At 42.9% G+C, this 24,630-nt stretch overlaps 1 protein-coding gene across 1 annotated transcript in view; it reads right to left on the bottom strand.

Annotated features, from left to right (window-relative positions):
• The window catches only part of PRODH (proline dehydrogenase 1), a 142,422-nt gene that overhangs the window by 50,857 nt on the left and 66,935 nt on the right, over nucleotides 1–24,630 (bottom strand). Inside the window, exons 4-7 of the mRNA XM_063454610.1 lie at nucleotides 12,070–12,219; nucleotides 7,828–7,892; nucleotides 4,754–4,870; nucleotides 1,119–1,198 (exon numbers count right to left, since the gene is read on the bottom strand). Of these exons, the coding sequence (XP_063310680.1) occupies nucleotides 1,119–1,198; nucleotides 4,754–4,870; nucleotides 7,828–7,892; nucleotides 12,070–12,219 (412 nt within the window). The remainder of the gene's footprint in view (nucleotides 1–1,118; nucleotides 1,199–4,753; nucleotides 4,871–7,827; nucleotides 7,893–12,069; nucleotides 12,220–24,630) is intronic.

Genomic DNA, 24,630 nt, shown 5'->3' with positions numbered 1-24,630 from the left:
GTCTTTGACATGTACATATTTTTCAGCAAGAGCTTTAGATTCCAGTTTGTATGTCTGACCACACAGCTAAAACAGATCGAATACATTTACAAAGGGGCAGACAGACCCAGAAGCTTTAACCCCATTAAACATTTCCAATAAAAACAACTAAAATAAGCTATTTTGAAATCCCAAAGGCATGTTTGGAAATGCATGCTGAGAGTAGACAACAGCTGCGAGATAAAGGTAAGACCGCTGCAGGCTACTGAGAACTGTTTAGCATTTAATGCATTTTTGAAAGGGTAGTGAACATTGCAGATTGGAATACTAAATTACTTACACTAAAATATTTCGAGAGAAATACATAGATCTATTTATGTGTTAACATTTTTATTTTACTTTTTCTCCCTGGCTATCCATGAAAGGTTATTTAAACTAAATAAACTCATCCAATGATATGTATGAGAACTACCAAAATAATGCCCGAGTGACTCAATCATGGCAGACGTCACGGAGTCCTTTTTTGCAAAGTTCATACACACACACACACACACACACACACACTATGCTAGAAAAATGGATTACAAATAAACAAACAAATATTTCTTCTTTATCTTTTGGTACAACCATTTGCCATGCTCCTCCAAACTAGAGAAAGTCAATATACAACTGCCCAAGATAGATGTACATGGCTATTCAGACAACCAGCCATCAGCTATGACACATGCCATGCACAGTAGAATGCCGCGTGCATTGCTTTGAGGGGGCAAGTGAATAATGCTCAAGGCAAAGTTGTAACCAAAATATTTATTACCCCTTTGTTTATATACAGCAATGATCTTTGAAAATATTTGAAAAAGAAAAACTGGCACAAAGTGCTGGCCAAAGTCATGAATGTGGAACGAGAAGTTGCTGTGAGAACAGAAATGGATCATACCATAATATGTGCATTTCTTCTCAATTAAGAGAAACTTTGCTCATAATATATTCTGTCAGATTTTTTTTTTCTTTTAGAATTATATATGTATCAGTTACCTATTCAGCTAAACGGAAACCCTTGATAGTATAATGGGACAATCATAAATATTATAAGTACATCTAATTATAGAAGATTATCAGTCCTGGTTTATGAAACATACCCTGAGAGCCCAAGGTTTTCTCCTGTAAACCAGCTATGGCTCTCATCCTTGGTAGCAATTCCTAGTTTCGCCAAGCTTTCCTGTTAAAATAGAGTAACACATTAGATCAATTGCTTATTGAACAACACCACAATACACTCCATAAATACGGTATATAATCCATGTCTGTCATTTTAAATATAGATCATAAATTGAATAAACACAAAAGAAAACTAAATAAAAAGGACACAAATAACATTATTTCCTGGAAAGTCTCATCCAGAATCCATGCCCAACAAACAGATGTCCCTTAAGGTTAAGCACAATTAATCCGAGGGTCCAGGTCAACTGCTTGTACCATTTTATATTGTAGACCAAGCATTACTTTTCATTTTACCAGTGAAAACAGAACTTGTGTGTTAATTTTCATAGCAGACAAAACAGAGAATAGACCAAAGGTCTGTGTACGTGGAATTTTCTTAAAGGAACACTCCAAGCACCATAACCACTACATCACACTATAGTGGTTATGGTGTCATGGTGCCCCCTCCTCTATTGTTATTAGTAACACCATTTTTGAATGATTTGACTTCTTACATGGGGTTTTGACTATACTTACACAATGATTTTCTTAAAAAGTTAAATAAGCATTGCGAGAAACACAGCCTCAGGAGACACAAAACTAAAAGTTTAGCAAGGATCTCTATATACTCTCAATTTAGTAATGCATAAATCATTGTGTTGCTCAGAGTTAATTTGTCAATTAGCTGGTGAGATACTGCTGCTGAAACACTACCCACCGTGCCATCTCCAAATCACAGGTTCAATTACTGATAAGATCAATTAGGCATTCCAAACTTCAAAGATTAAAGGGACACTATAGTCACCTGAGCAACTTTAGCTTAATGAAGCAGTTTTGGTGTATAGAACATGCTCCTGCAGCCTCACTGCTCAATCCTCTGCCATTTAGGAGTTAAATCCCTTTGTTTATGAACCCTAGTCACACCTCCCTGCATGTGACTTGCACAGCCTTCCATAAACACTTCCTGTAAAGAGAGCCCTATTTAGGCTTTCTTTATTGCAAGTTCTGTTTAATTAAGATTTTCTTATCCCCTGCTATGTTAATAGCTTACTAGACCCTGCAAGAGCCTCCTGTATGTGATTAAAGTTCAATTTAGAGATTGAGATACAATTATTTAAGGTAAATTACATCTGTTTAAAAGTGAAACCAGTTTTTTTTTTTCATGCAGGCTCTGTCAGTCATAGCTAGGGGAGGTGTGGCTAGGGCTGCATAAACAGAAACAAAGTGATTTAACTCCTCAATGACAGTGAATTGAGCAGTGAAATTGCAGGGGAATGATCTATACACTAAAACTGCTTTATTTAGTTGACTATAGTGTTCCTTTAATAAAAGGAGTTACATGAAGTTGGGTAATAATAACATGTAGCCTGGGATATAGCTAATAATGACTTAAACGCTAGTGTTACCTGTTCTTGTTAAATAAATACTTTGTGGTGCACATACTTCTGTCAAATAAAAATGTTAATATATAAAGATGCAATAAAACAGACACAAAATTCTGAATTAAATCTGTTTCCTTATTCCATCAGATTAGCCACAAATGGTTTTATTTCCCGTATGGGTTTTCTCTTCACATAGCTTTAACACAAGTAACACCCTTTAAATTTTAGGTATGACAGAATGCTTTAACAGAGACCTTGAAACTAATCAGTATAATTGACTTTCTTAGAAAGATTCGATCACAGTTAAAGTAGCTTATTTCCCGCTTATTAAAAATGCATGTGTATTTCTTTTCTCTGTATGTGCTGAGCTTTGTATTTATCTCCTACCTAATTTTGACTCTAGTCTACAATTACTTTGTAAACAGAAAACCAAAACAGAAGAAAACATCTTGCAAGAACAATCCTCAGCAACACAACTTCCAACACCATGACTCACCTTCTTTATCAAAATTCATGATAATCAAAGTTAATTTGAAATCATGCATCTCTCTATATACCATTAAAGGGACACTAGGCACACTGGTCATTTCATCTCCTTGACGTGGTCTGGTTGCAGTATTCCTTTCCCCTTAGCCCTGCAGCTGAAAACATTGCAGGTTTAGATAAACCACAATGTTAACATTGTAAGATTAAGACTGCCTCTAGTGGCTCACAGACAGCCAAAATACCGGCAATACAAATGCCAGTATTGCTTTGACTGAGGTTAGACTGCAATACCGGTACCAGCTATGAAGGGTCTGTGTGTGTTGAGAGGCACTGATAGGAAATGACATTAGCTCCCTGTCTCTCTCTACTGACTGACTCCGAGAGGTAGCAGCACAGAGAGCATCTCCCAGGCTGCAGATCAAGTAAGTGAGGGAGGTGAGCAGGGGCGGATCCAGAACCTAATCTCGGGAGGGGCACTGGCAGATTATTTAAAGAAACAATGCAGGCACAATAACCACTACAGCTCTCTGTAGTGTTTATAGTGCCAGGAGCATCATGGTGTCCTCCCAGGGTAAGTAGTCAAACTATATAAGAACCGTGTGACAACTTACCTGGGATCTACCGGGATAGGGGCTGTAGTAGGGGATAGGGGAAGTAGTGTGTGTGTGGGGGGAGGAGGGGGGAGTGCAATAAATGTTCCAGGAGTGCCAAGGCGCCCTCCCAGAGCAAGTAGACAAACCGTTTAAAAAATAGTTTTATAACTTACCTGGGGTCTGCTGCGATAGGGGCTGTTGTGTGTGTGTGTTGGGGGGACAGTGCGTGTGTGAGAGGGGTGCAGTGTATGTATGGGGAAGCAATGTGTATATTGGGAGCAGTGTGTGTATGGGGGATCAGTGTGTATTGGGGCAGTGTGTGTGTGTGAGGGAGGCAGTGTGCGTATTGGGAGGCAGTGTGTGTGAGTGGCACGGTGTGTTTTTGTATGAGGGTGCAGTGTGTATTGGGTTAGTGTGTGTGTGTGTGTGTTTGACGGGTGCAGTGTGCGTAATGGGAGCAGTGAGTTTGTGTGTGAGTGGCCAGCGTGTGTATGAGGGGTCATGATGGTTTTGTATGAGGGGTGCAGTGTGTGTATAAGGGGGCAGTGTGGTTTTTGTGAGGGGTGTGCAGTGTGTATGGGGGGGCTGTGTGTGGTGCAGTGTGTAGGGGGTTATAATTTGTGTGAGCGGGTAGGGGGGCATATTAAAGATTATATATGTTTTCTAAGTAGTTTTTTTTAATTATTATTATTAAAATAAACATAGTTAATATCCCCCCTCCCTTCTTACCGGAGGCCTGGGAGGGGGGACAGTGCTTCCATTCCCTGGTGGTTCTAGTGGTGAGAGTGAACTCTAGGCTGCAGCTCAGACGAGGGTTCACTCTCGTGAGAACAGAGCATTGCCATGGTAACCACGACAACACCCCGAGCTCGCGAGAGGAGAACCCGGCGGAGCTGCAGGCTACATTCCTCCCCTGCCGGCTGCCCAGCAAGGTGCCTGTGGCCTGGGGAGGAAGATTATCGATCTAAGGCAAACAGCAGGGCCGGCGCTTGGATAGGGGGAGACCCTTGGCGGCCAGCACTATTTTTTAAGGGGATGGGGGTGGGGGGGAGAGAGTTCTCCACGCTTCTAGTTCTAAACAATGAGTCTATGTTGCAAGGAACATCAGCTTACCATTAATTTTTCCACCTCCAGTTCAATTTCGACAGCAGCAAGCCCAGACTTGCCTTGATCAGCAGCAAGCTGGTGGAAGAAACGGCGCCATTTTATCAGCACTTCTGAAAATTGCAACTAAAGTGGGACAAAAGTCAAAATTCTGGTGAGGGAAACTTTGCAGACATTTAGTACCAGATCGTCAACGTTACATTATTTTTCCTCCCTATTCCGCCCCATCATTTATTAAATGTCTTTTAATGTCTTCAGATGATATATCTAAAAAGTGAGGAGAACAACAGCGATGCTATTTGCAAGCAATACAAATTATGTTGAATTAAAGAACTAATTTAGGACAAATTATTTTTAAATGGAAATTTTAAATTACTTTGATTGCTAGAGGGTATGCCTGGACCATTAATTCAGCCTATGATTGAACAATGCATCCTGCATATAGAAGTAAAATGCTGGGCCTTTTAAACAAGAACAATAATTCTCCCGTTACCACTGTATCACAGGCTAAAAATGATGAGCCCAGTAGAGCTTCACCCACCGTCCTAAGTCAATCAACATTTATTTGGCTATAAAATATACTTTTATAATCTAAACTACTAAAAATGATAAGCTTGGGGCGATTTTTTCCAGCTCTTCTCAGAAAATAAAACATATCCAACAATACCATCTATTGATCTCATTAACCATCTGGGTGGCATGCAGCAAAACTATACTGAGCAAGCAAACAGTTGTTACTGGGCTTTTTATATGTTGTTGGATGTTTTCATTTAAAACAATGAGTCGTAGAGGAGATAACCAAAGGACTCATAGGATGAGCAGAGTTCTGGGAGAGCGAGACACAGTGTCTCATCCTGACCAGCAGATCCGTATATTAAGCCTGGTATATCAGGAATGGGGAAAAAGACAGTTGCGTTCATGGCAGATGTTACAGAACTGCATTCTGTCATTGGCTACATCTGTAGCCTGGAAGGGAGCCCCAGCATGGGTGGTGTGTGTGTGTGTTTTTTTTATTTCACATCAACTAGAATTGGAGGAAATCGTGCGCAATCCAGCTGGGACAAAGTAAAAAAAAAAAAAAAAATGTACAAAAATACATTACATGGTAGTAATGCATTTTGAAAATAATGCCAGTTTGGACTAAATTCTGCAGGCACAATAAAAGGTAGTTATACAGCAAGAATATTGAACACTGTTAAACAAATCAAATACAACAAATCAGTAATCACCTCTCTGCAAACCTCAAGGTGCATGTACAGAAGGGATGCAGTACTGATCCATAGCAATTAGCAAGAACATCAACAGTGACCTTCTTCTATGCAAAATAGAATTATTTATTGCTTCACCTTTGAGTCAAAACAGTAATTTAGATGACGATAATGCAGATTCTTTTCAACAGACGGCAATGTTTTCAGCCGTCCCAGGCTGAAGTTTGTTTGCAGACTGTTAAACAGTCAAATGGAGAAAATGCCAGGGAGGATGGAAAGCTTGCTGTGAAAACATGTTTGACATTAAAAGAAAAACAAAATGCTGCAGAACAGTGCAGAACTGATGTAGGAAGCACCTCTGGGGCCATCTGAGTCACTGCACCTAGAGGTGTTACTAGGCAGCATTGGTTTACAGTGCTCGGCCTACAGGCTATAGACACTAAAATCACTCCACTAAAATCATTACATTATGCTGTAGTGGTTCTTAGGACTATAGTTTCCTTTCAACTAGGTACCACTGAGTTGTCCTTTCTAGAAACAATGTATGCCTGGAATTTAAAATGTAAAATTGGGAGAAAGGGAGGTCACAGCTGACGGGCCAAACTGAGGTGTGATTTCTAGTCTTCATGGGTCAACAACCATATCACCAAACCGAGATTGGAATAGTATATGCAAACATAAGATGCACCACCTGTTCTGATTAAGTTTTATAGCATCTATTACAAATACAGAGTGCACCCGTATAAGCCACCAGCGCAAACTCACTTTGTAAATAGTTAAACAATTTTTTTCTATTGCATCTTTATCTTTTTATTTTTTTATTTTTTTTTTTATATATTTTTTTAAGAGTCAAGTATCACAGAGAGGGTAATTTAGAATGGGAAAAAGCCCCTCCACCAAAGAGTATGCAACGTGTACTATAAAAGAGAAGACAAGGGGATAGACGGCAGCAGCCACATACCAAAACCACTCAGCTGAGGGCGTAAGTCAGTTAGTTATTCAAGACCCAAAACCACATGGGTGGAATCCAAGGTTAACAATGTTGTACCGCTGTACCAGTATAGTAAGGGCGATGCCATAAAGGCTCAGCTTTAGCGGCAAAAGATGGGCTTTATATTGATAGACGCCCAGAATAACTAGTCGGTAATACACTGGATGTGACAGGAAGTACCAATTGAGTAAATAGCCATGGCACCAAACTCAAATGGGAATACGCAACCTTTCTTAATGTCAATGTACATATTGTTTTGCAACTACTGGCTGTACTGTTCTAACCCTATAATTCCTACTGCAATGGGGATGGCAATGCATAGCCTTACCTTTTTACCTTCTGTATCCTGTTAACGCTTTTGACTCAATAAAAATTGTCAAATTCAGAAAAAAAAAAAATGTTTTTGCTTTTATTACAAAGTTTATTATTTTTGGTTATTTACAGACCGATTCACCAAACTAGGGATTGTTGAGAATTGACAAGGAAGCTGCAGCACACTTCTGGTAGAACATGATGAGCGTTATTTTGCCTTTCTGCCAGAGTTGAATTCAGGAATCTTAAGGTAATATAAAGAGTGTTTTGACTCAAAGGTTGTCTCAGTGTATTAAATCAACCAATTTTAAAGTGACATTGACTTATGTACCAATGGAAACTGCACCAAATGCAAGTTACGTAAATTACCAGCTCGATACAGTTGTCAATACAGAGGAGTATTGAAAGATATTTTGTTTTGTTATTAGACCAAGTTACTAACCTAAATCCTTTTGGGTGTGCTAGAGATGAAAGATCACAACATTCCTTTAATTCAAACATATAACAAAGAAAAAGCAGAAGGCAAAACATTTTCTGAACCAAGATGGTCTTGTTTTAAGTTATAGCCTCACCAGAAACTGAGGTCTGCCCAGTGCCGTGAGTTTAATTGCAGAAAAACCATCTTCAGAACTGCCACCTGCAAGCAAGAAAAGAATTAGGATTTCTAAGGCAATAATCAGTACAAATCAGTTATCATTATAAGAAGAGCCCCACCAGAGTCTACCATATCAGCTATGTTTACCAAGACACACGATGTACACAAATTGAGAGGCTGCTAATGAAAAAAAAAAAGCTACCTTTTAGTACGTAGAATTTGCAGAAAAGAACAATGTGGGAACCATAGACCACTCTACATAGGCTATGTGAAGCTGCCCCCTACAATTAGCATGAATACAAATCCACTGTTGTTGGTGCAACCTTTGTGCAGTGTTGTGTCGTAAATATTAAGGTTTGTGCTACTTTTATTATAAAAGACACAATAATACAAATGTTCAGTATTCATCACAAACAATTACCGTATATACTCGAGTATAAGTATTTGTGCTGAAAAACCTCAACTCGGCTTATACTTGAGTCACTGTCTGTATTATGGCAGCCCCCTGTCTGCATTGCCATAATACAGACAGGGGGCTGTGGGGGCTGCAACTTACCTCTCCTGCAGCTCCTGTCAGCTCCCTTCTCCTCAACGCCGGTCCGGTCAGCACCTCTGTAAGCTCCCAGTGTAAGTCTTGCGAGAGCCGCGGGGTCATAGTGCGGCTCTCGCGAGACTTACACTGTGAACTGACAGGGGAGCTGACCGGACCGGCGCAGAGGAGAAGGGAGCTGACAGGAGCTGCAGGAGAGGTAAGCGCTCTCTGCAGCCCAGCTCCACTGAACTGCCAATGCCACTGGACCACCAGGGAGTGAGAGACCCCCTCCCTGCCATGTATCAAGCAGGGAGGGGAGACGAAAAAAAAAAAAATAATAAAATAAAACAAAATAAAATAAAATTATATTTTAAAAATAATAATAATAAAAAAATTAAAATAATTTAAAAAAATAATACAAATGCCCAACCCCCACCAAGGCTCTGCAACACACACACACACACACACACACACACACACACTGCACTCACACACACACACACACACTGCATTCACACACACACACACACTGTAAAAAAATATTCAATTAATATAATTTTTTTAGGATCTAATTTTATTTAGAAATTTACCAGTAGCTGCTGCATTTCCCACCCTAGTCTTATACTCGAGTCAATAAGTTTTCCCTGTTTTTTGGGGTAAAATTAGGGGACTCGGCTTATATTCGGGTCGGCTTATACTCGAGTATATACGGTATATATTTTAATTCTCAATTTAAAATCATGGGGTGCCAACTTAACATGGCTGAGTTGAATTGAATTGCGGGTGTCAGGTTCCAAACCATAATTACAGAACTTTATTGCCTTTCATTTAAAGGATCACTATAGTGTCAGGAACAGAAACATGTATTCCTGAGCCTATAGTGTTAAAACCACCATCTAGCCTCCTTGGGCCCATCATGCCCCCATAAATATAGCAAAACATTACTGTATTCAAGCCTGAAGCTGTAACTCTGCATGCTGCTTGCCTCAAAAAAACAAGCTGTCTGCTGACATCACCAGAAGTGGTGGCCTGATCCAATCACAATACTTCCCCATAGGATTGGCCGAGACTGTCAAGGAGGCAGATCAGGGGCAGAGCCAGCATGATTCAAACACGACCCTGGCCTGCATTTTAGGCAGCCATGACCCAGGAAGGATCTCTAACAGCCATCTGAGGAGTGGCCAGTGAAGTTATCACTAGGCTGTAATGTAAACACTGTATTTTCTCTGAAAAGACAGTATTTACAGCAAAAAGCCTGACGGGAATGATTCTACTCAGAGGAACAAATTCAATAAACTGTAGTTGTTCTGGTGACTTTAGTGTCCCTTTCATTTTGTTCCTTCACTGATTATGTTTTGCCACTAGTTCTAAACTTTTCTTGACTCATTCTCACCTGCCTGGATTAATTACTTAAGCTACAAAAGGCTACACCCTGCTCAAGACCGGGCCTTTAGTTTGAAGTCAATGGCACTCTTGAAAGACTTCTTTTCCTGGCTCCTGTGAACTTCCCTTCAATATTATCGCCCTATTGGAGATTAATCTTACCAACCTTTATTACTAGCAAGCTTCTTATTATCAACCTGGACTACTCTATCAAGCTACTTTAGTTTCAATCTGAACAGATCTACAAACCAACCTGCATTATACCACTATCCTGCTTTGTGATTTCAACCTGATTTATATTACCAACCAGTTTTATCACCACCCTGCTTCACACCAACCTGGCCTACCCTACCAATCTGCTTCATATTACCATCCTGTATCATATCACCCTGGACTACGCAAATAACAAATATTGCAAAGAGTTATTTGCCTACTTATCAGTGCTCCATCCAAACAGCGGACCGATTCACTAAATTACTATTTTGTTTGCTATTCTGACACCTTATTGTTTAGTTCTGTTTTACCCATCTCACTATCCTATACTTCATATTTAGAAATTCTTACTATCCTCTAATATCCTGTAAATAACCTGTCTGGGGCATATTGCCTAAACTCCCTTTTCTATTGTCACTCCCTATTCTTGCCTATAATTTCATTTATAGGTTCTCACTCAGCCTAACCTATAATTTTGTTGATAGGTTTTCCTGTTACCAATTACCTTAATCTCTTTTCTGTTCACCCTGTTTTACTTACCTCCCTCTCTGGCTTGCAATTCGTATGTAAACAAACTTTCAGATGTTAACCCTGTCATTAGCCTCTTACCTGACTGAGCAAGACCATGACAGCGGGTCACAATTTCCCCTGACAAAAAAAAAAACAACAAAAAACTAAACAGTACAAATAAAATAAATGTATGGCACAAACCCAGCACTAACCAACCAGCCCAGTCTCATGTCTTTTGACTGTTGTAGCGGGGCTGAGTGACCTTTGATGACCTTTATTAAATTGGTAATAACTCAAAAAACTATTGCTATTATCTTAATAAATGCAGCACAAATCTTCAATTTTACAGATCAAATGAAACACATTTGATTTATTTTAGACAATTGTAGGGGGAGTCAGCTTAACACAGCCCTCTACATACCATCAATATTTAGATTGATATCCAAGAAAAGTACCAAAATATACAAGATGAAAATCAATTGCTGAAATCAACATTTGTTCCCAATTCCTTTGTTAACCCCTTAAGGACACATGACGTGTGAGACACGTCATGATTCCCTTTTATTCCAGAAGTTTGGTCCTTAAGGGGTTAATTCTTCACAATGCCCAGAAGTTCAACCATTACAAACAGTGAAATTCAAGCAAGAAAACAGCAATAATAATGAAATGAAAATATCAACATTTCAATATAACCATACTGAGATAAAGAAAAGTGGAATCCTCCCCAAATATTTCCCCCCTGTCTTTATGTAACGGCGTGCTACACATAATTAGTGTGCCTATGTTTGTCGACATTTGGATTTCAAGAAAATGATTGTGATTGTCCCTTTAACAAGCTACATTTGTCTCAAACCATGAAAGTGAATAAATCAAAACAAAACAAAAAAAAATAAAAATACATGAAACATCTGAAGCATTAATTGCTTAGAGAATAAATAGAAACATAATGTATCCGAACTCTTTGTAGAGATGTTACTTAGCCATGCACTGTGCACTCTCATTTCAACTGGAAAACGCATCGCAGAACAAATAAATACCAGCTGGAATTCATGTTCAAACAAGGCCGTCCATTCAGCCACACAGTGTACCTTATCACAGAGAAACATTGGATTTAAATAAATTACAGGGGAATCTTATTGTAAACTGACAAGGAAAGGTTTGCTAAAGACAACTTCCCCTCTGGCAAAAAAAAGTGCCTTCAGACAGTTTTTTTAATATCCAAAGCCTCGAGTAAATCATAAAAAAGCATCAACATAAAAAAGCTATAGTAGGTATATATTATTGCATTGGAATATTTATCAAAAAAATTTGAATTACATTCGCTATATTTCAAAATTTCTTGTAAAAAAAAAAAAAACTGGCAAAAAAAATATTTATTGTTTTTAGCCTGGCAAGCCATAATGGAAGCTGTTGATGCACTGTGGTTGTCAGGAACTATTTGCTGAATAGTAAACAGTTTAGGTACAACATATTTTTTTTTTCCTTTCTAAAAAATGTATCTGACCTAATTGCAAGAGGAACAAAACAAAAAACAGGCTGGATATTTCTTTTATCTAAATATTGTTCTCAAGTTAAACTTACCTGAAGCCTCAATGCAATTTAGGAAAGTCTCCATGTGATGGTCGCATTTTGCTTCATCGGCGTAAAAGTATGTTCGAGCACTAATCACTCCACCACGACGATCTCCAAATCCAGGCTGAACCTGATATTTTTTCTCTCTACGTGCAAAACCTTTAGGAAATATAAAGATAATTTCATCATGTTAAATAAATTATACGTACACAGAAAATATTACTTTTACTACAATTACCATAGTCATACGTGTAAAGAGGAAGTTAGAAGCTCTGAATGTTGGTCATTTAGTCTTCTCAGCAAAGCAGATTCTTATCATATCATCACTTCAAAAATCAGTCTTGTCCATTCTTGTCCATCCAAATGTTGTGGACACAGTCAGGGTTATTCAATAAAGTGAGAATTGAAGATGAATTTGACAGTTAAGACTGAAATCGTAGAACTGTAAGCGTAGGCGACTTAGAGAATGTTTATTTTCAGCTACTTTGGCTTTAAATCCCCAATGAATTCTCAAAACTTCTATGTTATAAGGCTGTTCTCCACCAGGAATAAATCGCTTTGCAAAAAATGTTTGGTGGTCAGTATATAATATGAAATATTTACATATGCCAAAATTTACTAGGTCCCTTAATTGTATCCCAGGGCCTTCAGATTGTCAATAGTTTGACAGGACTATGCATGGGTGTGTCATTCTCTGTGTCTGCCATTTCTAAAAGGGAAGTTTGTGTCGAGACACACAACTCTATGCATTATAAAGAACATTAATTTTGCAAAATGACACCGCTACCCAAAAAGCCCCACATTGCAGTGATTTCACATGTTGTAAATACACCTTATCTCCTTACAGTTACAGTGCTTAGCTATTCTTGTGCAGCTATGTGTTGCCTTACAGACCTTTCCTGTAGCCAGTTTCAATAGCTTGCCCTCCCTTCTCCTGTATCTTTATTCAGGTTACACCATTTCTGAGCTATAGATCTTTGTTCACTGCTCTGACCTGAAAACAAGACCTGATCATGGGTCAGTCTTAATCCCTGCTGAACCTGGTGAACTGAACGCTTTAGTTCCAGATCACCAAGCCTTTTGTTTAATTTTCATTGATTTATACAAACTACATAGTTTTGTTCTTTATAAAACAGATCAAATCACATTGTGAATATATACAAACAGCTTTTTTTTTTTTGTTAATAGATAAATGGATAGATCTGATGCATGGTTTTAATGGTTGGGACACACCTCTTAATTATAAAATCAAGCACCCAGCCATGCAGTCTGCATATACCTCATCTACATATTGTTCCTGTGTCATTGTGTAATTGTCTCATTTATTGAAACATTTCCCCCTTTTCATAATATTATAAAGCGCTGAGGAATTAGTTGGTGCTATATAAATATGGCGCTATATAAATACTACCAATACCAATGATAAAAATAATAATACAAACAAAAACATTCCTGAAATAGTGCACAAAGCAAGGTCCATAAAGACATGGTTGGATGAGTTTGGCATGGAAGAACTTGACTGGCCCACACAAAGCCCTATCCTCAACCCCAGTGAACACCTTTGGAACGAACTGGAATGGAGATTGCGAGCCAAGCCTTCTCATCCAACATCAGTGACTGACTTCACAAATACTCTTCTGGACAATGGGCAAAAATTCAAACAAAAACACTCCAATCTTGTGGAAAGCCTCCCAGAAGAGTGGAAGTTGTTACAGCTGCAAAGGGGGAACAACTACATATTAATGTCTATGTATTTAGTATGCAATGTCATATGCAAAAGTCTCTATTGGTGTGATGGCGAGGTCTCCCAATACTTTTTCATATAATGTACGCATACACACCTTGTATATAAATACACATTTTAAATTTTAAAACATTACATCTCCAGGGACTCTGTTGCCTCTGACAGTATTGGAACATTAAAGCACCACTAAATTAACCCAGAACACTTAATTTTAATGAATTGGTCTGGGTGCAGTGGTCCTGTAAGTTTAACAGTTCAAGGTAAAACTATTTCAAAAAAAGTTTACCTTAAAGGGTTTAACATGCCTCTAGAGACAGTTATACTGCTAGATACTAGAGTTGCTTCCACTGCACTGAATGAGTAAAAGTCACATGTCACTGCAACTCATAAGAAAGCATTGGAGCAGCATTTAATACGTGTGCCCCACGATGGAGCCTCGGCATGGGGAAACCCTTTATTTGAGTAAATGTCTGGCAAACAGGGTGGAATACTAGATAGAAACAGGGACACGACTATATAGTGTTAGAATTACAGGTTTATATTCCCAATAATATAGTGCTCCTTTAAGAAAAAAATATACACTCTTACACCTGCTTTATGACAGGCAATGTGTCATGTGAGACACATTTTTCACAGTGACTGGATTGACACAACCCTGCAGGACAAAGCACACAGCTACATATGCTGAAAAGAGACCTGCATCCATCAAGTTCAGCCTCACATTTGTTTTTGAGGTTAATCCAAATGAAGGCAAAAAACCCAGTTTCAAGTACTTTCCAATTTTGCAACAAACAAGGAAAAAATTCCTTCATGACCCCAGAATGGCAGTCAGATCTGTCCTTGGATCAAGAAGCTATAACTCCAAAATTTTAAATTGTATCCTGGAATGTTATGTTTTCAAAAGTATTCATCCAGTTGCTGTTTAAACATTTGTACAGACTGATGAAACCATCTTGTCCTTACTTTATAAAACATAAAAAAAATATTTGCCTTAGAAAATCTCCTTTCTTCCAGTCTAAATGTGTGCCCATATGTCCTATGTAGTAATGTATATGCATATATATCCAGGCAATTGTTTATATTGACCCCAAATAGATTTGTACAATGTTATCATATCCCCTTCGAGGTGTCGTTTTCCTAAACCAAACCGATTAAATGTGTTCACTATTAACTAAAATGTGCCATCCCCCCTTTTTTTTGTAGCCTGCCCCTGCGCTTTTTTATGCCAGAATATCCTTCATTAGAACAGGTTCCCAAAATGTCACAGCATATTCAAGGTATGGTCTTGTCTACATGGGGTGAACTGTTGTATTCTGGAAACTTCGTTGAACACAAATATGAGTTTAAAAACCTTAAAATGTATAATGACTGTGGTGATATCTGTGAAAGTGCAGTTTTTGTGTGAAAAATGCAAAAACACAAATATGAATGCTAACTTTGGCCAGGGTGTGTGACTGAGTGGCTACTAAAAAATAAAAAATAAATAAAAAAAAAAAAAGACTGGACATACCCCATTTTGAATAGAAACATAGAATGTGACTGCAGATAATAACTATTTGGCCCATCTAGTCTGCTCAGTTTTTTTTTTTTTTTTTTTTTTTAAATACTCTCATTAGTCCCTGGCCTTATCTTATCGCTAGAACAGCCTTATCCCTAACCCACGCATGCTTAAACTCCTTTACTGTGTTAACCTCTATCACTTTAGCTGGAAGGCTATTCCATGTATCCACTACCCTCTCAGTAAAGTAATACTTCCTGATATTATTTTTAAACCTTTGGCCCTCTAATTTAAGACTATGTCCTCTTGTTGTGGTAGTTTTTCTTCTTTTAAATATAGTCTCCTCCTTTACTGTATTGATTCCCTTTATGTATTTAAATGTTTCTATCATATCCCCCCTGTCTCGTCTTTCCTCCAAGCTACACATGTTAAGATCCTTTAACCTTTCCTGGTAAGTTTTATCCTGCAATCCATGAACCAGTTTAGTAGCCCTTCTCTGAACTCTCTCTGAAGTATCAATATCCTTCTGGAGATACGGTCTCCAATACTGCGTACAATACTCCAATACCTTGGATTTTATTAAAGACACGGAGGCTCATATTATGCATAACTCTTTCTTTATTTCCTCAGCAGCAAAGATAGAGGAATATAAATATTGTCAAAAAATGAAAGAAAAACTGTATAGGCATAACGGGTAGCCAATCACATGGTAGAGGAAGTGGCTATATAAGTCCTGTGTCTCCCACAATCCTCCTCTTTCTTTGCTGCTTCCTCAGACAGATAAGTACTTTTTGTTTCTCTCTGACTCAAATTTGATGATCGTTTATTTGTATGATATTTCATTGTATACTATTTATGGTTGTTTAGTTACCTGTTACCACTAGCGTTCCCCCTGGGACCCCCTTGGTGCTTTTCCCCCCTACCCGGGGATTTCTGTAACCTGCCTTTTTCTATCCCCCTCGTGCTCCCGCACGACTCCCGGCTCTGTGCTTTTGCCGCAACCGCTCTGTTGTCGACCGCAGCTGCGCACGCATCCCTCCCCGCTCGCGGGCGGGCTCGGCGGATCGGGTGCACGAGCCCCTTCCCCCGCCGGGTGCCCAGTCGCGTGCGCCTTCCCTCACGTGCGGCGGCCATCTTGGGCGGACCTCGATCCTTCCCCTGTGCTGCCGTGCGGTCACCTTTGCTTTGCCGGGTCCCCTGGGAACGCTAGACGGTCTGTGTGTTTCGTTTTTCTGTGGGTTACTCAACCCTTTGCTCTTCTTCATCCACCTTAGTGTCATTTAGCAGTCTTTAATTGCCCACTGCAACTTTGCAGCATGCAGGATAGGGAGGATGGGCCTGCGGGTCCCCCTGGGGACTTCCGCTCAGACAGCGCTGAGGGCGCTATGGCCTCCCAAGAATTTCAGGCCATGCTGGAAGCCACTATGGCCTCCTCCATTCAGAAGGCTATTGCCTCGGCCATGGGAGCTGTTACGACTTCCTTTTCACAATCAATGCACTCCCTGGTTTTGCCTACTCTGGCCTCCCCCGCCCCTACGGGCGTGGGGTCCCCCTCCCCTGCTCAGACTGTGCCTGGAGCCCGTAAGGCGAAGGCCAAGTCCAAACACGTCGGCTCCCACTCCTCGATGCAGGTTCTACCTGCCATGACTGACACGCTTGAGGCGGTCACAGATGGCGCGCACCCCACGCGCAAAAGAGCCCCTGGCCGGGCTAAAAAGGCTAGATTATGGAAACGGGCTAGAGCCCTTGATGATGGGTCGGATACCGACCGGAGTGTGGAGGAGGAATCCGACTATATGGAGTATGACTCCTTTGGTGATGATGATGTGTCTGGCGAGGATTTGCCCCTTACGGGCGTTAACCCATCAGAGTCCTCCGCCAAGACCCGGGGTCCAGTCTTAGGCCCCTCCGGGGTTGACAACACTATTCTTGATCCTCAGGGTAACCCCCTGTTCGACCCAGACGACCTACGTCACCCCCGGGCCGCTGAATGGGTCCCCCCGGATCATATTGCCCAGTATGTGGCCAAACGTATCCGCACACCCCTTTCCAAAGAAGGCCGCAATAAGCTGCGGGCCGAATGCCCTCGCCCTTCTCTCCCGGGCGCTGCGGGTAAAACACCAGATATTGACCCACAGATTGCCCAGTTCCTGGGTAAGTCGGGCTGGAAGCCCAAAAAGGGCCTTGACAATTCCCTGAAGGGATGCCAGGACAAGATCCTGGACACACTAGGGCCCCTCTCGAAGCTCTATGAGCTTCTAGATACTGCTAAAACTGGGGATTCAGTTTTGGACGTGGACGTGGCCATTGGTTGGGTCCAACGGGCCATATGCTTGCTGGGGAACGCCAATACGGCGATATCTGCGGAGAGACGTAAGGCGATATTGTTAAAAATCGACCCTAAACTGGCCACTATGACTGTGGCGGAGCCTGACCCGACTGAAGAGGGTTTACTGTTTGGTACCTCCTTCGTTAAAGACATGGGGTCGTATGTCAAGACCTTCACGGCGATTGACAAGGCGCAGGCGAGCATGAAACGTGTGTTCGCGCCTAAGGTTTTTGGAGGGGCCGGGCGTAGCAGGAACCGTCCACCCGGCCGGGGTTTCCGAGGCGCATTTCGCGCTACCAGAGGTTCCTTTTTTCCCTCCCGGGGATTTCAGGACCAAAGAACCCCTCCTTTCTTCCCAGCCAGAGGTCGGACTTGGGGCTCCAGATACCCCCGCAGCGGTGCCACCAGCAGACGTCCTTACGGTGAGTACCCTTTCTTTCCCTCCCGTTCAGGTAGCAGGGAGACTGGCCTTATTTTACCGAGAGTGGGCGGAGCTCACCTCGGATGCTTGGGTTCTGCAGTGTGTAAAGGGGTATCGCCTAGATTTTGTTTCAGTGCCTGTCCAGTTTTATTCCCCCAGAGAACTGTCCCTTCCACGGGAACAAGACGAGATGATCTCCGCGGAGGTCGGAGAGATGCTCTCCAAGGGCGCTATAGAGGAACTGCCGTTCGCCGCCAAGGGCTTTACGAGCAATCTGTTCCTAGTGCCCAAGAAAGGAGGCGGAGTTCGCCCTGTAATAAATCTTCGTCCCCTCAACGCCTTCCTGCGTTACCAACACTTCCAGATGGAAGGTATACACTGCCTCAGGGACCTTCTGCGCCAGTCGGATTGGCTTGCCAAACTAGACCTGAAGGACGCTTACTTCACGGTCCCCATTGCTCTAGAATTCAGAGATTATCTCCATTTCACATGGCACGGGCGGCGTTGGCGTTTCACCTGCCTGCCTTTCGGTCTCTCTTCGGCCCCCTGGTGCTTCACCAAGCTTCTGAAGCCTGTGGTGGCGTTCCTCCGTACCCGAGGGGTTCGCCTCATTGTTTACCTAGACGACATTCTGATTTTGTCCCAATCGAAGGAGGATCTCCTTCTACACCTGGAATGGACTACCACCCTGCTACAGAAATTGGGTTTCCTGATCAACTGGGACAAATCGGTCCTAGATCCCGCCCAGTCCATAGAGTTCCTGGGGTTCAGAGTGGACTCCGTCCAACAGTTCCTGTTCCTACCAGGTTCCAAAGTGAAAGCCATTCAGAAGGAGATTCAAAGAGCTCTGCGCGTCGCAGACTTGTCCATCAGACAGCTGGCGAGAGTAATTGGCCTTCTCGCGGCCTCTATTCAGGCGATCTTCCCGGGCCCACTACACTACCGGGCCCTCCAGCGACTCAAAGGGTCACACCTTCGGTCAGGTCACTCCTACGAGTCTCGGATAAGCTTGGACGCAGAGTCCAGGGACGAATTGGTGTGGTGGTTAGCACACATGGAGGCGTGGAATGGGAGAGCCATCTTCGGCTCCATCCCGGACGTGGTGATCGAATCAGATGCCAGCTTACACGGCTGGGGTGCTCGTTGTGGCGACGTTTCCACAGGAGGCAGATGGTCCGACGTGGAGAAATCGTTGCACATCAACTGCCTGGAGCTCCTGGCTGGAGCTTTCGCGATCCGCAGCCTTACCCCAGGACGGGCGAATTGCTGCGTTCTCCTCAAGATGGACAACGTATCAGCGGTCCGCTACATAAACCACCTGGGGGGTACGAAGTCCAAGATGTTGGCAATTCTGGCGAAAGACTTCTGGCAATACTGCCTCTTCAACAACGTCTCGGTGACAGCGGAACACATCCCGGGACTAGACAATTCGGGAACGGATTGGAATTCCAGACACTTAAGAGACTCTGGAGATTGGCGTCTACACACTTCGGTGTTCCGAAGCCTGGACATGTTGTGGGGAAAGTTCCAGATGGATCTATTCGCATCTCGTCTGAACACTCAGCTACCGAAGTTCTTCAGCTGGAGGCCGGATCCGGCAGCGGTGGCGACCGATGCCTTCCTTCAAGACTGGCCACGGGGCCTGCTATACGCATTCCCTCCATTCAACATGATAGCGCGCACGATCTCGAAACTGGTTCGCCACGACTGTTGTGTAGCGCTAATCACCCCGCTTTGGAGATCTCGACCATGGTTTCCCCGCTTGATGGAGTTGTCGATCGATTATCCTCGGTTGATTCCGATCTTCCAGGACCTCCTTCTAGACCCGGATGGGAACTCACACGAACTAGTACTACAACGCCAGCTACCCCTGATAGCATGGTTCCTTTCAGGGGACCTTGGATTGTCCCAGGCGTTCCGCAGACAACTCTCCTACTCCTCGATAACGCTTGGGCCCCAGGCACTCGAACTGCCTATCGGGCTTCATGGAGATCGTGGTCTGGTTGGTGCTTGGAACGGGCAGTGGATCCCGTATCTGCCCCTTTGCCTTTGATCCTAGAGTTCCTCACGTCCCTGTTTGACTCAGGCAAGGCGTACCGCACGATTAACCTCTCCCGCTCGGCTATCTCGGCCGGACACAGGGGTTTGGATGGTTCCCCTGTCGGCAGGCATCCTTTTGTATGTCGTCTTCTCAAGGGTATCCGCCTTGCTCGTCCTCCTCGGCCTCGCTTCTCTGCCTTTTGGGACGTTAACAGGATGTTGCAGTTCCTCTCCTCATGGTACCCTAATCAGGAGCTGTCTTTGAAACGCCTGTCATCCAAGTTAGTGATGTTGCTCTGTTTGATCTCTTGCAAGAGGGTCTCTGACGTCAGGGCCATGGATTGGGACGCCATTGCATTCACCCCAGAAGGTGTTACTTTTGATATATCCAGGAGGACTAAATCTGCATCCAAGTCCTTTTCGTATCCCAGGTTTCCTGGCTGTCCGGCGCTCTGCCCGGTGGATTGCCTCAGAGTTTATCTGGATGTCACGAGTTCCCTTCGCTCTGCTGATCTACACGATTTGTTCATATCTTTCAAGTCGCCTTATCGACCGGTTTCTACACCTACCCTGGCACGTTGGATACGTGAACTATTATCCTCTGCGGGTATAGACACCTCTGTGTTTACGCCCCATTCTGTACGGGGAGCGATGGCTTCTAAAGCCTCCTCGGTCGGATGTCGTCTGGAGGATATCATGCGGGCGGCAGATTGGTCCAGGGAATCGACTTTTAGAGATTTCTATTTCAGACCTATTGAACACATCGCATCTCGAATAGTTGCACAGCTTTGAACTTGCATAATATGAGCCTCCGTGTCTTTAATAAAATTCCCAGATTTTACTAGTAACATGACGTAAAGTCATGATTTTATTAAAGACACGGAGGCGAGTATTATTCCCTCCCGCCCTCCCGGTGTGGAATGGGGATACGAGATGCTTGAGACTCTACGGATTTTTTCCTGTTCAATAGGTATGTATTGATTATGTATTGACTATGTATGTTTATTTATATGATTGGATGGTTTGATACGTCTTTTATGTTCACTAATCATTTATCCTTTGTATTTCAGAATCCGGTTTCTTGTTTGTGACTCCTTATGATGCTGTTTGGTAAGTCTACAGTTTTGAGTCTGGAAATGACCATATTTCTCTGTCTTTTTTAGCTTGATGTTGTCGCATTGTTCCTGTTTCCTGTGCTGATCAAGTGGGACATCGTTTCTTCTTACCTGGTCTTCGGTTTTCGCAAGAAAGAGGGGGATTGTGGGAGACACAGGACTTATATAGCCACTTCCTCTACCATGTGATTGGCTACCCGTTATGCCTATACAGTTTTTCTTTCATTTTTTGACAATATTTATATTCCTCTATCTTTGCTGCTGAGGAAATAAAGAAAGAGTTATGCATAATACTCGCCTCCGTGTCTTTAATAAAATCATGACTTTACGTCATGTTACTAGTAAAATCTGGGAATTGTCTTTGCAAATGGTTTGCCATGATGGGGGTAATTTTCATTCCTGGACTGCCAAATGCAACATAGACCCAGAAAACCAATTTGGCAAATTTCAATGTGCAACAACAGAAAAGGGGAAAGCCCTATATTTCACCCTGTAAATTTCAAAACTCCATGAAACCTGGGGAGGGGGAGGGGGGTGGGTACCGTTGTGCTTGTGAGAGACTGCTGAACACAAACGTGTTTTTTATTTCAGTGAAAATTAACAGATTAAGACATTCACAGTTAAAATGCCATACAAAACTTAAATTATGGTTAATATATAAATATTTGATGCAAAATAAAATTCATGTTTCTCCTGAATAAAGTGATATATAATAAGTGTGGGCACACTTTATATGAAAGAGGTCAATTATGTTTAACAGACATATAGTGAAATTCTAGGTTTTCTTTACATATTGTTTTGATCAGAACGTGTACAATTGTCTTTTGTTTCTGTACATGCAGTTTTAGCCACACGTCCCCTGACTGTGACTGACAGCCCACATAATTTTTTTATTTTTTTTTAAAAAGGGGTTTTATTTTCAATTAGATGTTTTTATCGCCTGTTCTGAAAATTAAACTTAAATCACACACATGAGGCTTCTGCAAAGTCTAGCAAGTAATTAACAGAGCAGGAGATGAGAAGTTATACATTAAAACAGAATTTTCTGCAAAGGAAGTGTAAATGTTTGATATTTGTCACTTTACAGGAAGTGTTTAGGACAGTGGCGGATCCAGGGGGTGCAATTGCAGTCCCTATGCCCTACAGCCCTAAGCCCTCTTCTACAGCCCTTTTAACCAAACAGCAGCCCATACTCCCCCTATGGTAGCCCCTACGGTCCCTACCCTCCAAATGTAGCTCCTATGCACCCCTACAGTCCCTAATTCCCTAATGCAGCTCTTACCCCCCCCCCCCCCACTACATTCCCATTAACCCCACTACATTCCCATTAACCCCACTACAGCCCCTAACACCCATACTACATTCCCTAACCCTTCTACCACAGTCCCTTACTCCTCACTGCAGCCCCTATCCCACACAACAGTCCCTACCCCCTATATGCAGCCCATACCCCCACACTACAGCCCCATTCATCCTAACTTCAGCCCATATCACCCCACTACAGCCCCTGTTCCCTTACTACAGTCGCTACCCCCACTACAGCCTCTCACCCAATTGCAGCCCCTATCCCTGATTGCATCCATTCCCCCCACTACAACCCCTATCCCCCTACTACATTTCCTACCCCCCCATTTACAGTCCCTAACCCCCCCACTACAGCCGCTATCCCCCCACTACAGCCGCTATCCCCCAATAGATCTCCTAGCCCCTTACTCCTCAATTACAGCCGCTGTTTCCCCATTACAGCACCTATCACCCCACTACCAGTGCCCCTCCCGAGATTAGGTTCTGGATCCGCCCCTGGTTTAGGAAGGCTGTGCAAGTCACATGCCGGAAAGGGGTAATTAGGGCAGCAGAAATAAAGTGATTTAACTCCTAAATGACAGAGAATTGAACAGTGAGACTGTATGAGCATGATCTATACACCAAAACTACTTAAGCTAAAGTTGTTTTGGTGACTATAGTATCCCTTTAAACACTCGTGGGTAAAAACAGTCAAGCCACAGAGCTTTGTTTACATAAACTTTATTTAGTTCCTGCTCTGATCTTTTTCCAGTAGTCTGCATGAAGGAGCATTCTGCACTGCATATTCCCCTCTCCCTGGACCAAAGTAAGCCAAAGGGAGGGGGGACTTATGTAATAATAATCATCATTATATTAACTAGTTTTTAATACTTTAAGTCCCTACACCCCCCAATTACATCTCCAATACCCCACACAACACAACTTCTTCTCACTTACACTTAACCTTACCGTTCCACATTATAGCCCCTAACCCCCATAGACACAGCAGAGCAGGGCCGGCGCTTCCATCAGGCGAATAAGGCATTTTTCTGGGGCACCGGCCTTGGGGGGGGCACCCACTGAGAGGTTTCCTGATGGGCTGCCCTGCTACTGCTGTATGGGGATGCTGTGCTAGGTGAGCCACTACTTTGCAACCCCCCAACGCAGCCATTCAGCTGCTGGCTCCCTCTGCAACCCCAGCACCCGAACAGAGCACACAGGGGAAGCCGGGATGTGACCGTATTCCAGTTGCCCCCTGCCTGTAAATACCGGAACCAGGGCCGAACTCGCCCACCGGGATACCGGGAAATTTCCCGGTGGGCCACTGGCACCTGGGGCCAGGCAGACAGATGGGTGTGCTGGCGGCCGCAGGGAGAGCTCTGATGGTGGCCGCAGGGGAAGCTGGCTGTTCGGTCTCTGCTCCCCCACTCTTGCGCACTACTTAATGAGACCGGCCCCGGTCTCATTAAGTTGCGTGCTGAGGAGCAGAGAGAACAGCCAGCTCCTCCTGCGGCCGCCATCAGAGCTCTCCCTTCTCCCGTCTGTCTGCCCACAGGTAGCAACAATTATGTGTGTGTGTCTGTCTCATGGTGCGCGCGTGTGTCTGTCTCATGGTGCGCGCGTGTGTCTGTCTCATGGTGCGCGCGTGTGTCTGTCTCATGGTGCGCGCGTGTGTCTGTCTCATGGTGCGTGTGTTAGTGTGTGTGTCGCGGTGCGTGTGTGTCATGGTGTGTGTCACGGTGTGTCTGTATCTGTGTCATGGTGTGTGTGTGTGTGTATCTGTGTCATGGTGTGTGTGTGTGTGTGTGTATCTGTGTCATGGTGTGTGTGTGTGTGTGTATCTGTGTCATGGTGTGTGTGTGTGTGTGTGTGTGTGTGTGTGTATCTGTGTCATGGTGTGTGTGTGTGTGTATCTGTGTCATGGTGTGTGTGTGTGTGTGTGTGTGTGTGTGTGTGTATCTGTGTCATGGTGTGTGTGTGTGTGTATCTGTGTCATGGTGTGTGTGTGTGTGTATCTGTGTCATGGTGTGTGTGTGTGTGTATCTGTGTCATGGTGTGTGTGTGTGTGTGTGTGTATCTGTGTCATGGTGTGTGTGTGTGTGTGTGTGTGTATCTGTGTCATGGTGTGTGTGTGTGTAT

This window comes from Pelobates fuscus, chromosome 5 (assembly GCF_036172605.1).
Source record: "Pelobates fuscus isolate aPelFus1 chromosome 5, aPelFus1.pri, whole genome shotgun sequence".
Classification (NCBI taxonomy): Eukaryota; Metazoa; Chordata; class Amphibia; order Anura; family Pelobatidae; genus Pelobates; species Pelobates fuscus.
This window is presented reverse-complemented; position numbering and strand designations above follow the sequence as displayed.